This window comes from Oryctolagus cuniculus, chromosome 21 (assembly GCF_964237555.1).
Source record: "Oryctolagus cuniculus chromosome 21, mOryCun1.1, whole genome shotgun sequence".
NCBI lineage: Eukaryota > Metazoa > Chordata > Mammalia > Lagomorpha > Leporidae > Oryctolagus > Oryctolagus cuniculus.
In genome coordinates this window covers 11115383-11132102 of record NC_091452.1, presented here as the reverse complement: position 1 = coordinate 11132102, position 16720 = coordinate 11115383, and the positions used below count along the sequence as shown (strand labels likewise).

Sequence of the window (16720 nt, the reverse complement as noted above, 5' to 3'; positions counted from 1 at the left end):
CGGGCAGGAGGTTCAGAGCATCCCATGGAGGGCAGGTCTCCGCACAGAGACGCTGTGCTGTGTTGTACAGAAGAAAGCCCTTCCATCATCCCACCAGGCCTTGCCAACCATGCGGTTTAGCCGGTGCTATTCTAACCCACTTTGCAAATGGGGAAACTGAGGCTCCCAAAGTTTTTTTTTTTTTTTTTTTTTTTTTTTAGAGGGTGGAATTTGAATCTGCATTTGCTGGTCTGCTATAGCCACCACCCCTCTCCACCACTCTGTTCTGTCTCACTTATCAGCTACGTGTTCAAAAATCTCATCTCCCACCGGAGAGGTGCTTTTGAGACCAGGGTCAAACTTGCTGATGAAGAGCTCACCAGGTTTGAATTAGGGAGCTCTGTCGATTAAATTAATGCCAGACCGAAAGAAGGGGAGGAAGACGTTAAAAAAGAACCGAGGCACTTTTTTAGGCTCGATATTTCGAGCAGCGCCCTTATAAATACATTCCGGAAGGATGGAGGGGGAGACTCCGAACGGGAGGTCGGCCAGCCCCTTCGGCTCTATGGGTGGCTGAGTTTCACTGGGCATTGTGTGGCCCCCACGCGAACTTCAGATCGACTTGGGATGGCCACTGGGGGAGCAGGAGTTGGAGGCTGGGTTGTTGTTGCAGAAATGGTCCAGTAGCTAGCTGCCTCTCTGCTGCTATGTGGCCGGGGGTGGCTTGCTACCTTTTGTGCAACACGGGGATAACAGTGGCACCCATGTGATGGAACTGAGATGATGGGACATGCGATCATGCAGCCAGGGGGGCCAGCACAGTGCGGCAAAGGGGAGGCTGGGTGACGTCCCTCCCCGCCGTCCCACTCTTAGGCAGCACACACTGTGGCAGGCGGGTCGGACGTTTCTCGAGTGTTCATAGGATGGCTTTGGCATGACTGTGATTGATCGTTACCCAGGAGATGTGCAAAGATGTGTCGGCAACTCTCACACCGGAACACTGGACTGGGGTCCTGGGCGATGGAGCAGGACTTGAAGCAGGGATCTGGGGTCCCCCCGGGGTGTGTGTGTGTGACTGAGTGTGCAGGCAGGACACCCTGGGGAGGGGTGGGGGGCTTGTCCTCTCCAGGGAGCAAACACAAGGCCAGGATGCAAGAGCCTAGGCGAGAGGGAGGCGCTGGGAGAGGAGGCCACTGAAGAAGGCAGGGCCCGGTGCACTGCAGCCCTCGTGTGCCATTGCACTCAGGACTTGAGAGGCAGAAGGCAGCCTGGGAGGGGACGCAGGCGGACGCTGAGGGGTGGGAGGGGCTGGAGATGTGGGTGGGGCCAGGGCTCCGTGACTGCTTGCAGACAACAAGGTGAAAAATGGCCCCTTTCTCACGGATTCAGGGCCAGGGAGCCTGGAGACTTGCCCCAACCTCACCCCACCCCCGGCTCGTGCGTGGGCCGGCCTGAGATGCGCCCCGAAGCCCGTGACCACGGGTGTGTGGGTGTGTGCCCCCTGCGCAAGGCCCTCCGCCTTCGCAGAGACCTCTGCCCTTCTCACCTCCCTCCACCCCCTAGAGAGGAGCTCCCTCGGGGACAGGAGCATTCCAGCCGAGCCCCGTCTGTCCCGCCTGGGAGACAACGCATAGCAATTCATCATGAACCTCCACGCTGCAGAGCGGAGCGATAAGCAATCGCCAGGTTTCCTTCCAGTTCGGGATTCCCGCTAAGTGATAACTCCGTGGGTGGTTTCCCGCTGGCCCCTGCCTGCCCCGCTATCTGACTTCCCCTCATTGTCTGTCTCCTTTCCAGCCGGCCCACAGGCAGCCCCAGCGAAACGTCCAAGGCTCCGCAGGCCACAGGGCTCCCTGGCGTTTGAACCCGGCTGTCTCCAAACTATCTCTCCCGATGGATGGAGCCAAAAAAGCAGGGGAGGTCTTTTATCAATGCCACTCCATCAAAGCCGGGACCCCAGGGCCTGGGGGAGCACTTGTCTGTCTTTCTTATCCTCCCACCCGGACTCGCACCCTCTTCCCAGTAGAAACCAAATGCAATGCCAGTAAGAGATTGAAGGGAGAGTTGGAATTGGATATTGCAAAAGGTACTGCAGGATGCATTTTCTTGGTGCTGTTTTGATTAGAGAGCGAGCGAGCGAGCTTTCATTTGCTGGCTCACTTCCCAAATCCCCATAATAGACAGGACTGGCCAGGCTGAAGCCAGGAGCCCAGAACTCTTTCTGAGTCTCCCCCATGGGCAGCAGGGACGTAACTGCTTGGGTCAGCACTGCCGCCTCCCAGGATACGCAGTAGCAGGCAGATGGGTCGGAAGTGGAGGAGCCAGGACTCGAACTCCACACTGTGATATGGGATGTGGGCGTCCCAAGGGGAGTCTTACCCACTGGGGCCAGGGTCTTGTCCCTACTGCATGTTTTTGGAGGCGGCATCACAGCCTTGCCTTCCCTTCTCTGGGTCCTCCCTCCCCACGCAGAGACTGAGCTGGAGTCTGAGAGATGCAGGCCTGGGATGCATCTTCATAAGAAGACTTACTGAGCATCACCGTGTCCTGGGTACTGTGCTGGGTGCGTGGTACACACCCAGGATGAGGTGAAAGTTGGATTCCCACGGGGAGAGGGGGAAGGGGAGACAGATGATGAGCCGGCAGACACGTTTCATGGTTTCCGAGGGTGGCCAAATGAGCCGGGAAGCTGAGTCTTCCGGTTCCCAGCTGAGGGGCTTCCCATATTCTGAAGGAGCACACACACAGGGGTCCGTCCACCTGTCCGTCCACCCGTCCATCCATCCATCTGTAAGCGTCAAGGGCCGCTGCCTCTCCACGTCGGCTAAGCACGCTGGCTTGGGTGCAGATGGAGGAGGAGCTGTGTCTGAGTGACAGGCCTCGGTCCTGGCCCACTCCGACGTGCCGGGGACAGGCTGACGGCTGCTCTGGCTCCGAGTCTGTGTGTGTGAGGGACCCGCACTGGGCTTTCATCTGGACTAACTCCCTCGCTGAAGGAAATGACCCATTTGGGAGCTGTGACAATATTTGCTCAATAGGATTAGTGATTTGCAGGCTGCTCTGTGAGCTTTCTAGCTCTGGAACCCACCCAAATACCTTCAAGTATTGGATGACCTTCAGAGAGCCATCTGTTCAGGCTTCCGAGAGAGAGCGAGAGCGAGAGGAGAAAAAGAGAGTAGTCCTGGTTATTTGGACAAAGAAAATTTGAACCAAGAGATTTTTTTTTTCCAAAACAATGTGGGTTTTGGGGCTAGTATATGCAAAATTACAACAAAATCAATACAGGTGGGGCCCATATTGTGTCCTGTCACTTATTAATATCTGTAGGGCTTGGTGTAGACTCTGACATTTTCTACACAGATTATCCGTGAACTAAGGGATTTTTAAAGCTCTGTGCTATAAGGAAGACAGAATCCAGATTGCAAGTAGCATTATCTCAGTTAAATCCCACAGCAGTGTGGGTATTATCCCATTTACAATCAGGAACTAAGGCTGCAGTGGTCTGGTGATTCGTTCAGGATCCCTTAGCCAGTGAGCATCAGAGCCCTAATTCTGGGCCTTAAAAATCTATGTTCTGAATGCATTACTAAAGCCATTTGATCCAGAATCAAAAACATCCAGAAAAATCCCAGGGACCAGGTTTTCCCTTGGCGGGTAATTGGCGTCAGGAAGAAAGTCCCTGCTGGCCAGGAGACCCCGTTGGGTTCAGAATCGCAGGAGCTGACTTGGAATAGACCCCTCGTGATGCACACCTGTGACTCCTCCCGTCAGAAGACTGTGCCTAGGGTGCAGCCCCTCCCCACCCAGGAAAGCCAGGAGTGACTTGGCTGCAGAGAGCCTTCTGGCAAACACAGTTACCAGGCTTGCAGTAAAAAGAAAGGAACCAAACCCTAACCAAAATAAACAGGGAGATTCTGTGCAGAGCATCTGTCATGACGACCTGAGACTTGGATGCCGGCTTTGGAATTTCTTTACGGTGTCATGAGGGCGGAGAGACTCCGAGAATGCTCAGGACCCGCTTTCATCAGCAGGCCAGCACTGAGGGTTCTTAGGGCTCTGCATTAGATCTTTGGGGCATTAAAGACTGGAATGTATAATTTTACGATTTTCCAAAATGTGTTCCGGCCTTTTTCCTATTATTCTCCCTTTTTTACTTGTAACAAATCTGGACCGGGATCAGAAACTGGAGAATGCTTAGCCTGCCTTGTTTTTTTTTTCTTCTTCTTCTTTTTTTTTTTTTTTTCTCTTGCCAAGGGTACCCTGCAGCTGTACTTTCTATTATTGAAAAGGGGAACGCCCTGGTTAAATAAAAATCCTAAAGGTTATGATTCTAGCAACAATGGAAACATTCAGATTTATGAATCCGTGGGGCGGGGGTGGGGGTGGCATGGCGGAATGGAAGAGAAAGCATCAAGGGAGGAGGAACAAGGAAGAAAACAAGTCGAGCGTGGGCGGTGTCTTCGAGGCTCCAGACGCTGAAGGGTGAAAACCGTGGCCGCTCACTCATCTGGATGTCTTCACACATCTGGATGGTTGGCATGACGAAGACAGAACACCTGGGAGAGCGACTGCATTTTTCTTTCTTTCTTTTTTTTGCATGAATTTTTGGGAGTCCTATGGGTCCCAGATGTGTCCCAGAAGGAACGTGGCTGAAAATGGAACTTGCTGGCTGCTACGTGGCTAGAACCCTAATGTAGAAGTCCTTTGTGCGGGGAGCCTTTTGATCTACCTGTGGGTGTCGCAGGGAGAAAGAGGCAAATGGAGGTGGTTGGGGGAACCCAAGTGCAGGCTGCTCCATCTGGGTTGCAGGGCTGGCTCAGACCCAGAGCAAGAGAATGGCTGCGCTCTGGACGTGTGCGTCTTCCCATGGCCGCAGGCAGATCGCAGCAGGACCCAACGGGACCCAACCTCTCGGACGGGATCCCATCAACCCGCCCAGCACTCTGTCTGCAATGCTCAGCATGGTCTCTGGCACTTGGGAGGCGCTCAGTAAATCTGTGTTGGGTGACTGGGGTGGTGGCCTTGGCCATGAGGAATCTAGTGAGCTGGAAGCAAGATGTGGCAGGAAATTCATCCGATGCAGCTTTGATTCCAGGCTCTGGTCCTCTGCAGCCGAGTGACCGTGGGCCAGCGATGTCTGAGTTTCAGCTTTGGCCTTGAGGATTTGCTGTGAGATGAGAGTGAGGTCACTTAGGGGGAGCTCCCTAAATATCAGCTCTTACACTCTCTTACCTGCCGCTTGGTCCAGTGTTCTGCCCTTGTGGCCCTTGACCATGGCAGAGAATTGCCTGGACACCCCCCGCTGTTTTTCTCTCCAACTCCCCCCAAGACAGACACTACTTCTTATCTTTTGTTGAATAGGAAGAAACTGGAAGGTGAGTGAAGAAGGTGTTCAGTGTGGAGGGTGAGATGCCAGCTAAGCCATGGCTCTGTGCTCAGGGTTACACCTTGACGGGTCCTTCCAACTCTTGCTTCCTCCCAAGGCGACAGCTAGAAGGTGTTGGTGTAGGTTAGGTCTGCCGTGAGATTGACGGGTGATGTTATCCTTGCAACCAGAGCTGCTCTTGATGGTGGCTATCACGACACACACGCTCAATCTTATTTCTTAGCTCCTCTGTAAAGTAAGTATGATAGTACTTCAAAACGTTCATGGAAGATGGAATTAAAAAATGTTTGGTTTGGTACAAGATATTTTTAAATCCATGCCTTTGAGGGGTCTTGAAAAGTTCAGGAAAAATGGCCATCATGAGATACCATGCAGGTCCAAATCCACACATACCTTTTGGCCTGGAGTCTGAGTTTTGGGGAGTCCTTGCACCCCTTAAAGTTGCATGCAAAACTTGGTGTGGGCCGGCACTGCGGCTCACTAGGCTAATCCTCCGTCTTGCGGCGCCGGCACACCGGGTTCTAGTTCCGGTCAGGGCGCCGGATTCTGCCCTGGTTGCCCCTCTTCCAGGCCAGCTCTCTGCTGTGGCCAGGGAGTGCAGTGGAGGATGGCCCAAGTGCTTGGGCCCTGCACCCCATGGGAGACCAGGAGAAGCACCTGGCTCCTGCCTTTGGATAGGCACGGTGTGCCGGCTGCAATGGCCATTGGAGGGTGAACCAACGGCAAAGGAAGACCTTTCTCTCTGTCTCTCTCTCTCTCACTGTGCACTCTGCCTGTCAAAAAAAAAAAAAAAAAAAAACAACTTGGTGTGCGCATAGTTTTCATAGCGTTGAGTCTCAGTGTGTTCTAGGGCACAGCCTAGCACTTTCACGAGTCCTCGGCGGGGCCGACGACTCCACGGTGAGTCAAGCAGACCTTTCAGGGACAGAGTGTTCTCCATGAGGAAATGACCAGTGCACAGAGCAGGAGTGAAGTCCTCAGTCAGGAGAGAGCAGCACGTTCATTCTACCAACTCAACAAATGTGAACTGGGTATCCCTGTGTATATGAGGCATCAGGAAAGGATGTGGGGATCCATCTAAAGCTCCCATCCATCTGCCTATCCATCCACACATCCACCCATCCATCCATCCAACCATCCATCCACCCATCCAACCATCCATCTGCCTATCCATCCACCCATCCACCCATCCACCCACCCATCCATCCACCCATCCACCCACCCGTCCATCCATCCATCCATCCACCCATCCATCCATTCACCAATCCATCCATCCATCCAATCATCCATCCACCCATCCATCCATCCACCCATCCGTCCACCCATCCATCTGTCCATCCATCCACCCATCTGTCCACCCATCCATCTGTCCATCCATCCACCCATCCGTCCATCCGTCCATCCATCCATCTGTCCATCCATCTGTCCGTCCGTCCGTCCGTCCGTCTGTCCATCCATCCGTCCACCCCTGCATCCCTGCATCCCTGCATTGCACACGTATTTATTTCTTCGCTTCTCCGTGGATCATGACGTTGGAGAGCAGGGCCTTTGCAGTCAGGCTACTGGGATTCTAATCCTGGCTCCAGCAGTTAGAAGGTTTCTTAACCTCCATGTGCTTCTTCTCTTTCCTCTCGCAGTGGGGGCAGAGGTAGAACTCGCCTCCTGGGGCAGTGGTGAGGCTCTAATGGGTGTGCCTGGAACAGCGTTAGGTGGCGTAAACACTGTGGTTACTGTTTACTGTTACTGTTACTGTGACTGTTGATGCTGTTGTCATGAACTAGCAGGTGTGCACCAGGTTCAAGAACCGTAATGATGGCTACGACAGATTTAAGGAATTCACAGCAGGGGATGAGGGAAGATGGTGATGGCGACTGTTTGTTGAGTGTTTTCTTGTGCCAGGCTGTGGACTGAGTGCTGAATTCATATTTTCCCATTGAATCCTCAACACTCCCCTTTGTAGCACTATTATTACACTTTCCATTTACATTTTTTAAAAAAGTATTTATTTAGAAGGCATGGTGGGGTGGTGGACAGACAAAGAGAGAGCTCCTGTCCAATGGTTTGCTGCCCAGGTGCCTGCAGCTGTAACCCGAGTTTCCCGTGTGGGTGGCAGGGACCCCAATACCTGATCCATCCCCTTCCATGCATCTGCCATCCGACCATGCTCCTGCGGGGTGTGCGGTAGCAGGTAGCTGGAATTGAAGTGGGGCCGGGACACGGGCACTCCCATCTGGGCATTCCAAGTGGCGCCTTAGCTGCTGTGTCCAATGCCTGCCTCCCAGTTCCCTCTTAGAGATGAAGAAACTGAGCCCCAAGTGGATCGGCCGTCACCTGGAACTCCACAGCCCAGGGTCTCCACATAGCCCACCCGTAGGTATCCAAGGGGGGCTGTAGCTAGCAGTCGGCCGACTCCACGCTCCGGTCCGCTGGGCAGCCAGCCCAGTGGCGGCCTCTGCCTTTGGCCGCCCGGCGCTTGTCCTGGTCTCACTGGTGTCCCTCTTGTCTCTGCAGATGAAGAGTGCTCCACCACAGAGCATCCATATAAGAAACCCTACATGGAGACCTCCCCCAGTGAGGAGGACCCCTTCTACCGCCCCAGCTACCCCCAGCAGCAGGCCCTGAGCGCCTCCTACAGGACAGAATCGGCCCAGCGGCAGGCCTGCATGTACGCCAGCTCGGCGCCCCCCAGCGAGCCGGTGCCCAGCCTGGAGGATATCAGTTGCAACACGTGGCCCAGCATGCCTTCCTATAGCAGCTGCACGGTCACCACCGTGCAGCCCATGGACAGGTTGCCCTACCAGCACTTCTCCGCTCACTTCACCTCGGGGCCCCTGGTCCCCCGGCTGGCTGGCATGGCCAGCCACGGCTCGGCACAGCTCGGAGAGGGAATGTTCCAGCACCAGACCTCCGTGGCTCACCAGCCTGTGGTCAGGCAATGTGGGCCCCAGACTGGCCTGCAGTCCCCCGGGAGTGTTCAGCCCCCTGACTTCCTCTACTCTCACGGCGTGCCTAGGACCCTGTCCCCACACCAGTACCACTCTGTGCACGGGGTTGGTATGGTGCCAGACTGGAGTGAGAACAGCTAAGGTGGAGCCTGCGTCGTCACAGACATTCACCAGAGAATGAGAGAGAGAGAGGGAGAGAGAGAGGGAGAGGGAGAGAGAGAGAACCCCGTGGACCAGAGTTTCACCCTGTGATGGCCTCCAGCACTCAGCGGTTCACAGCGCCGTTGGAACCACGTGACTTCATTGCTTTGTCTCAAAACTTCACGAATGAGCAGAATCAGCCAAGTCCTGCCCCCCACGGCCACCACGCTCATCAGGCAGACCCCGGGGCCCCCAGCCAACACCTTGCCTGCCCCGTCAGCTGTCTTCTCCCAGCACGTGGTGGGCGTCTCCCTGTCTTGGTATTAATGTTGACTGTGTTATATAATAAATCATAATATATTTTTTTCTTTCAATTTTCTTGACGGGACCCAGTCCCTTATTGGTGGCGGGGGTGGGGGGAGGTCTGAGGCAAGTAGGGTTCAAAATATGTACTTGTGGGGTTCCCCTCGTCCGTCCCTAAGAGCGGCCGCCGCCACCCTTCCCTCCTCCACCAGGAAGAGCACCTACCTCCACCGGGAGATGTTTCTGGAAAGGTTCCTGCCGTCTTCTGCTCTCGCCCTGCACTCTCCATCACCGTGGCGCCCAGTCGCGGCCCCTCTGCCGGAGCCAGGATAACGTGGGGCCCCATCTGACAGCCTATCTCCCCCAGCCCCGCCGGCTTCCCAGCTCCCGGTCTGTGCAGCCGTCTGTCGCTCCAACGTGGCCTATAGCTTCCCGTCCGGAAAGGTTGCTTTGAACAACTTAAAAAGCCCCGGTGTGCATGTGGGGCCAAACTGTGATAAGCAGGGCACAAGCTCTGTCGCTGACAAGAGTTGTGAAAAAAAAAAAAAAAAAAGCCCAAAGAAATATTCTTCCTGATAAAAAACAAAGCCAGCTCCAAGCTTCCAGACCTCCGTCGCCGATGACCCAAATGGGATGCAAAGCAAAACCCACGCTTGCTAGAGAAGAGACCTGCTCACCGCTGACTGCTCCAGCACCCGATGCCGACACAGAACTGTGCTTACGGAAGGCAGAAAACAGTGCTAAAAAAACAAAAGGCCGTGTAAGTAAAACGTTATTGTAGGGTTCTTCAGATGTAATATTTTACTGGTACTATTTATTTATAAATAGGAATTCTAATTAAGTAATAACATGGAATGCAAACCAGCATGGGAGCTGGCCAAGAGCTTTTAATTTTATTGATACTCAAAACCAAGTTTGTGTGTTTTTTTTTTCCTCCTGAATGTGCTTTGCTTTCTTGATTACAAAAAAACAAAAAACAAAAAACAAAAAAACAACCAGTAAGTGACCCTAAGGAAGAGAACAGGGTAATGTTTGAGGCTGAGAATGTCCGAGTCCGTGCAAGTGTGCGTGTGTCTGTACGTGGGTGTCTTTCGCGGTTCTGTCTTCGTGTTGCTAAGGGGGGGAGGGGCAGGATTACGTACTTGTTCCTTATATTTGTGTGCCAGTTAATGCCTAATAAAAACCATGTGCTTAAAAACGTCCGAGCGACTTAAACACCCTGGCTTTTTTTTTTTTCCCTGTTCTTTCTCCTGACAGAAGGGAGGGGATGTTAGCTGGAAAGAGTTGTGTCTCGTGCCAGTGTCTGCCCCTCTCTGTTTCCTTCTGCTCCACTCGGGGACAGGGAGGACCCACTGCACTGGAACGTGGTGGAGCCCGGTGCAGTCTGTGGGCTCTGCACCTGCAGGTTCACCCAACTGCGGGCCAACACACGCACACACACGCACACACACGCACAGTGCACCCGTACTGAGCCTGTGCTATTTCCTGAACAATACTCTATGGAAATGTTTACCCAGCATGCATGCCGTTTTCATTATAAGAGCGAATCTGGGATGATTTCAAGTACCCAGGGCATGTGTGTAGGTTCCAGGCAGACAGAATTTTCTAGACGAGATCGGAACACCAGCGTGTGTTGGCATCTACAGGAGATCCTGGATCCAGACTCCACCCACCCCATGGTTCATGTCCCTGGAATACAATGTTTCACCTGTGTTGCCTTCCTGCTGCTGTTGGCCTTGTCACCCCCTCCATTCTTTGTCTCCTGCTGGCTCTCTGCTCTGACCCCATTGCTGCCATGAAGTCTTCGGGGAGCCCAGTGCCAAGATCTGGGCGGATGCTTATTTAAAATGCCGCATGTTGAGGATTCGAGTTTGGCCTGCGTCGCACCTCTGGGTTAGTAAATGGGGGAGCAAACAGTGCTGGGGTCTTTTTTTTTCTTCTGGTTTTCTCACGCTCCTGCTTACATCCCTCTAGCTATCAAGAGCCAACCACTGGCCGGCGCTGTGGCTCATTAGGCTAATCCTCCGCCTGCGGTGCCGGCACACCGGGTTCTAGTCCCCGTTGGGGCGCCAGATTCTGTCCCGGTTGCCCCTGTTCCAGGCCAGCTCTCTGCTGTGGCCCGGGAAGGCAGTGGAGGATGGCCCAAGTGCTTGGGCTCTGCACCCCATGGGAGACCAGGAGGAAGCACCTCGCTCCTGGCACAGCACTCCGTCTGTGGCGGCCATTTGAGGGGTGAACCAATGGAAGGAAGACCTTTCTCTCTGTCTCTCTCTCACTAACTCTGCCTGTCAAAAAAGAAAGAAAGAAAGAAAGAAAGAAAGAAAGAAAGAAAGAAAGAAAGAAAGAAAGAAAGAAAGAAAGAGTGAGCCAACCACTATGTCCCATTCCCCTCGAAGCAAGAACCATTGACTTGTTGATTACGAATTATTCATGCAATCAGCACCCCCCTGCCCCAGGATCTTGCCTAGGCAAAGACCTCCGAGAAGTGTGAATTAATTATAAAGAAATGACAATTCAGCTGCTCCCAAGTGCAGTGGAAAAACTAGGTCAGTGACCTGCCCATCCCCAAGGGACAGAATTATTCAAGTTTCACTGAATAAATTCTGGCTCTAAATATTAATTCTGGTGGGTTCAGCTAAAAATAAAAGGGAAGATTGCCTTTGAAGAAATTCTCTCCCAAACTATTTTTCCCAACTATACGAGATAGGCGATTCTTTCAGAAGAACATCATCCAAGCACAGGTTGAGTGGCCCTTATCCAGAGCATGTGGGACCGGAAGTTCTGCATGTTAGATCCGTTTGGATCTGGGATGGACACAGTGATCTGTCTTGGGGATGGCACCCAAATCTAAACATGAAATTTGCTTGTGTTCCATAGACGCCTATCCCCACGGCCCCAAGGGAGTTTCATGCAGTATTTTAGTGCACCTGCATTCTCTCTGGGACCTCTCAGGTGTGGATTCCTCCTCTTGCAGGAGCGTGCATTGCTCAAAAAGTGGGAGAGTTTGGATTTCCAGATTCGGATGCTCAACCTGTATGGAGTTAACAACACCCCCACCACACAACTCAAACATTTGTCACCACTGGAAAAAAAATATGTTCGCAGCAAGTTATATATATCGGGGGAGGGACATTGGCCTTCCATACGGTGCAGGTTAACCACTCTGGGTCCCAGACAATGGTTGTGCTGAATCGTTTTTCTGAATTGGTAGGAGTAGAGATGTAATATCCAAACGTTCATGGAGTTCTGTCATTGTGTTGGTGTCACACATTGTCATATTCCTACGTTGTGTGTTGTGAATGCTCTGGTCTGGACACATAAGTGCTGGAGACACAGGGATGGACAAGGTGACGGGGGGCGTGTCCTCCTGGAGCTGGTGGGTTAGCGACAGAAACAGAAACAGGTAATTGTCTGCTATGCAGGCAACAGGCACAATATCATAAAGGGAAAGACAAGGATCCTAACATGATCTGGGGGAGGTAGGCGACTTTTGACCCGAGCCCTAGTGGGCAGTAGAATTATCCAGGTGAAAAATTAAGAGGAAAATAATTGCAGGCAGAACTCATGGCATATGCAAAGGTCCTGAGGCAGAAATCATGATGGAAGTATGAGTGGTAGGTTCACAAATGAGTGGTCCCTCCCACCAGTCTGCATTCACGCATTCACTCTGCAAACACGTGGGAAGGCCCGCCTGTGTGTGGTGGATTCTCCTTGGGATCCTGTCTGTTGTGTTGACTCCCTTTCCAGGTAGCTCCCACTGCTGTAGGAGGGGGGATCTGCAAGTGTGGGTGCCGGCTTCCTTGTACTCGGGCGAGGAACATTACAGCACCCTCCTGGCTTCCTGGGTCCCTGGAGTGCGGGACTCAATGGGATGGAGGCAGAAAGAACCCTAGAACTCTCCGAGCGTCAGCCCATGCGTGTGCCCCTGAGATCACACAGCTGGTACACGGTGAAGCTCACATGGGAGCCTCAGTGTGTCGAAGCCTTGGCGTCCTCCTCCAGTGGAGGGAGACGTCCCATCACCCCCGGAGGACTGTCGGAGGTCCAGGCATCCAGTAAAGTGGAGACGCCACAGCTGCTTCCAAAGGAGGAGTTCAGTCTATGAAATGCAAGTTGAAAGTCATTTTTACCCATTGATTCGGCAAATGCTTATTGTTAATGAGGAAATGGCAAACAACCTCTTAAGCCGTCGATTGAAAGGAAAATTGGGTAAGCTTTTTGGGAGGAGAGGTTGGCAAAGTATAGAAAAGCCTTTACAATGTGCTAATCGCTTAATCTGATCATTCCGCTGGGAGGAGCCGGGTGTAGGAAGTAATCAGGGATCCGCATCACTGTTTTCTGGGAAGTCACCATGAGTTTTTCTGATCCTGCGCAACTGGAGTTAGCCTTAATATTCCCAAATGTGGGATTGCGTAAACATGGTAGTGTCTGCCGGTCCGGTGGACTGCCACATGGTCACTCAGGAACACACTGGGAAGGGGAAGACAGGAGATGGACCCAGGGAGCCTTGGACGTAAGAGCGGTAGCTGGCAGCAGCTCCATGACAGCTCCCCGGTGTTACTAGTACGCCCGCCTCCATTCACTCACACTTGGACAGAAACCAGCAAAAACGCTGTTATGCCGCTCTACACAACAGTGAGTGCCGGGATCATGGGTGTCGCGTTCTCTTTGTGCTTTGGGGTGCTTCCTGGTTTTTTGTGATGAAGATGAATTATCTTTGTACTTAGGAACAGAATTAGTAAAATAAAATCTAGCTTGCCCTTGGCTGTGGGCTGACACAGGTTCACGAGGGATGGCACACTGCTGTCTATACGGAGAGGTCCCATCGTGAGAGACATTGGCCGGGTCGAGCTTCATATCATCACAGCGTGGTCTCCCGCAGAGACAAGGTGGTAGGGCAGGCATTGGCCTTGTGGTTAAGACGCTGGTGAAGGCCGGTGCCGTGGTTCACTTGGCTAATCCTCCACCTGTGGCGTCGGTACTCCAGGTTCTAGTCCCGGTCGGGGCACCGGATTCTGTCCTGGTTGCTCCTCTTCCAGTCCAGCTCTCTGCTGTGGCCCGGGAGTGCAGTGGAGGATGGCCCAAGTGCTTGGGCCCTGCACCCCATGGGAGACCAGGAGGAAGCACCTGGCTCCTGGCTTCCAATCGGTGCAGTGCGCTGGCTGTGGTGGCCATTTTGGGGATGAACCAACAGAAAGGAAGAATTTTTTCTCTGCCTCTCTCTCTCTCACTGTCTAACTGCCTGTCAAACAAACAAACAAACAAAAGACGCTGGGGAAAGACACCTACGTCCCCCACGAGCGCCTCAGCTCAGTGCCCAGCTCGGGCTCCTGGCCCCAGCTTCTGCTCATCCAGACGTTGGCAGGCAGCCGCGAGGGCTCAAGGGATTGGGTTCCTGCCGCCTGCCTGGGAGATTTGGCTTGAGCTTGCAGGTCCTGGCTTTGGCCTTGCCCATCTCGGCCACTGCAGGCATTTAGAGTCAGTATAGGGACAGGTGCATACCCTCTGTCTGCGCTCTCTCTGTCTCTCAAATTAAAAGGAAAAAAAAAAAAACCAACAAGGAAGCAAGGGGGTGCCTGGAGGTTCCTTTCAGTTTTCACTTTGTGGGGTTGCTACTTGTTTGCATTCTCAGTTGTCTTGATGTCTGGCTGGGGTGAGCTAGGACCCCCTTGTTAAGAAATACAGCACACACACACAGATGCACACACACACACATACACACAGAGAGACAGCCACACACACAGGCGCACACACACAGACGCACACACATACACATGCAGATACACATAGACACACACAGACACAGACATATACACACGCAGACACACAGACACACACTTAAACATGCAGACACACAGAGACAGACAGACACACATATGCACACGCAGACACACAGACACACACACACACAGACACACACACAGACACATGCAGACACACAGACACACACATCAGGTGCTCACATCTCTGGCCTCTGTTCTACAACGGACCTGGGTTCTCTAATTCACTCTGTCACTTCCTGCTTCTGTGACCTTGGGACTGCACACCGGATCGCCTGTGACATGGGGATAAGCTGAGTACATGACTTATCCCGGAGGATTCTGGGTCCACGGAGGCCCGGGTGAGACAAAGGGCAGCCAGGGCTTGCCCTGAGCTCGCTTAGAGAACCACTCACGGGTGAAAACATCCATCGCTGTCCCCTTCTTTCTCCTCCTGCTCTGGGTGGGAAACAGCCCCGCGGTCCGTCACTTTAGAACAGACCAAAGCCCAGGCGGGGCTTAGGAGTAGATCATCCTCATCACCCTCACCTTCAACAATAACTAGAACATAGCTCTCCCACGCCAGCAGGATCTGCAGCACAGTTTAGATTGCGCCGTCAACCCTGGACCCTCTGTGGCAGCCAGGAGGCCGTGGTAATTTCTACACCCCAGAGGCTGATCGGTCAATGCTGTTTTCTTTTCTCATCTCAGAATGCATTTTTCCCCTTGTAACAGAGCAGCCACATGTGCTAATCCTGCCTCACGCGTTCCTTTAAGCCTCCTTGGTCTCTGCTCCTAGAACCGTGATCTGGGCGGAGCGGAGGCAGCTTGTGCAGGTGTCGAGATCTGACCGCTGTCCCCCTGCTGTCGCTAGCTGGAGTGACACTGGCAACAACAGCTTTCACGTACTGACCACGCACTGCCGGCCGGACCCCACGCCACATGGCAGATCTGCGGGGTCCCAGGACCACCAGGGAAGAACAAATCTCACACTTGCTTTCTAGATGAGGCCCCTCAGCAGAGCACTTGGGTGACATGGCCAAGGTCACCCGGCTTTGGAGTAGCTCGTGCAGTCCTGCACTGATGCAGTGACTCACGCCATTGCTACCACTTCCCGGGGGCCAGGAGGAGAGGAGGACGGGTGGCCAGAGTGGGCCAGAGCAGGTGCTGTGCCTCTGACTGGCAGATCCTCGACACCTTCCGTCTCAGTGAAGGATGCTGTTGGGACAGTGTGTGAGCCACGTCCTTTGCCCGGGCCTCACTTTCCACGTCTGTATGAGGAGGGGAGGAGAGGGACCCACAGGGCGGATGGAGCGGGTAAGGGAGACAGCTGCAGGGAAGCACGCAGCCCTCTCTGCACATTGAATCCACACGGACTTTAGAACAGATTCCAGGGGCCGGCGCTGTGGCTCACTTGGTTAATCCTCCGCCTGCGGCGCTGGCATCCCATATGGGCGCCGGGTTCTAGTCCCGGTTGCCCCTCTTCCAGTCCAGCTCTCTGCTGTGGCCTGGGAGTGCAGTGGAAGATGGCCCAAGTACTTGGGCCCTGCACCCGCATGGGAGACCAGGAGAAGCACCTGGCTCCTGGCTTCAGATCGGCACAGCGCTGGTCGTAGCGGCCATTTGGGGAGTGAACCAACAGAGGGAAGACCTTTCTCTCTGTCTCTCTCTCTCAGTGTCTATAACTTTTCCTGTCAAAATAAATTTAAAAAATTTAAAAAAAAATAACAGATTCCAACTCAACTGCAACCCCCTCAGGAAGGCACAGAGGGTAGGGGAATCTTGATTGTAATTCTTTTAAAGTTTTATTTATTTGAAAGGTAGAGTGACACAGAGAGGGAGACACACACACATAAACACACAGGAAAGGAGAGATTGGAGAGGAAGAAACTGGGGGCCAGCGCTGTGGCATAGTAGGTAAAGCCACCGCCTGCAGTGCTGGCATCCCATATGGGCTCCAGTTTAAGTCCCGGCTGCTCTACTTCCGATCCAGCTCTCTGCTGTGGCCTGGGAAAGCAGGAGAAGATGGCCCAAGTGCTTGGGCCCCTGCACCACATGGGAGACCCAGAAGAAGCTCCTGGATCCTGGCTTCAGATCAGTGCAGCTCTGGCCATCGCAGCCAATTTGGGAGTGAACCAGCGGATGGAAGACCTCTCTCTCTCTCTCTCTCTGCCTCTGCCTCTCTGTAACTCTGCCTTTCAAATAAA

The 16720-nt window shown here is 53.3% G+C and overlaps 1 protein-coding gene across 3 annotated transcripts in view; it reads left to right on the top strand.

The window, feature by feature from the left end:
• TBX5 (T-box transcription factor 5) overlaps positions 1 to 9956 on the top strand; it is an 87025-nt gene extending 77069 nt beyond the window's left edge. For all 3 annotated transcript variants that reach the window (XM_051826595.2, XM_051826594.2, XM_008272284.4), the window contains exon 9: positions 7877 to 9956. In XM_051826595.2, the coding sequence (XP_051682555.1) occupies positions 7877 to 8451 (575 nt within the window). In that variant the 3' untranslated portion in view covers positions 8452 to 9956. The remainder of the gene's footprint in view (positions 1 to 7876) is intronic.
• Positions 9957 to 16720: the final 6764 nt, after the last annotated feature.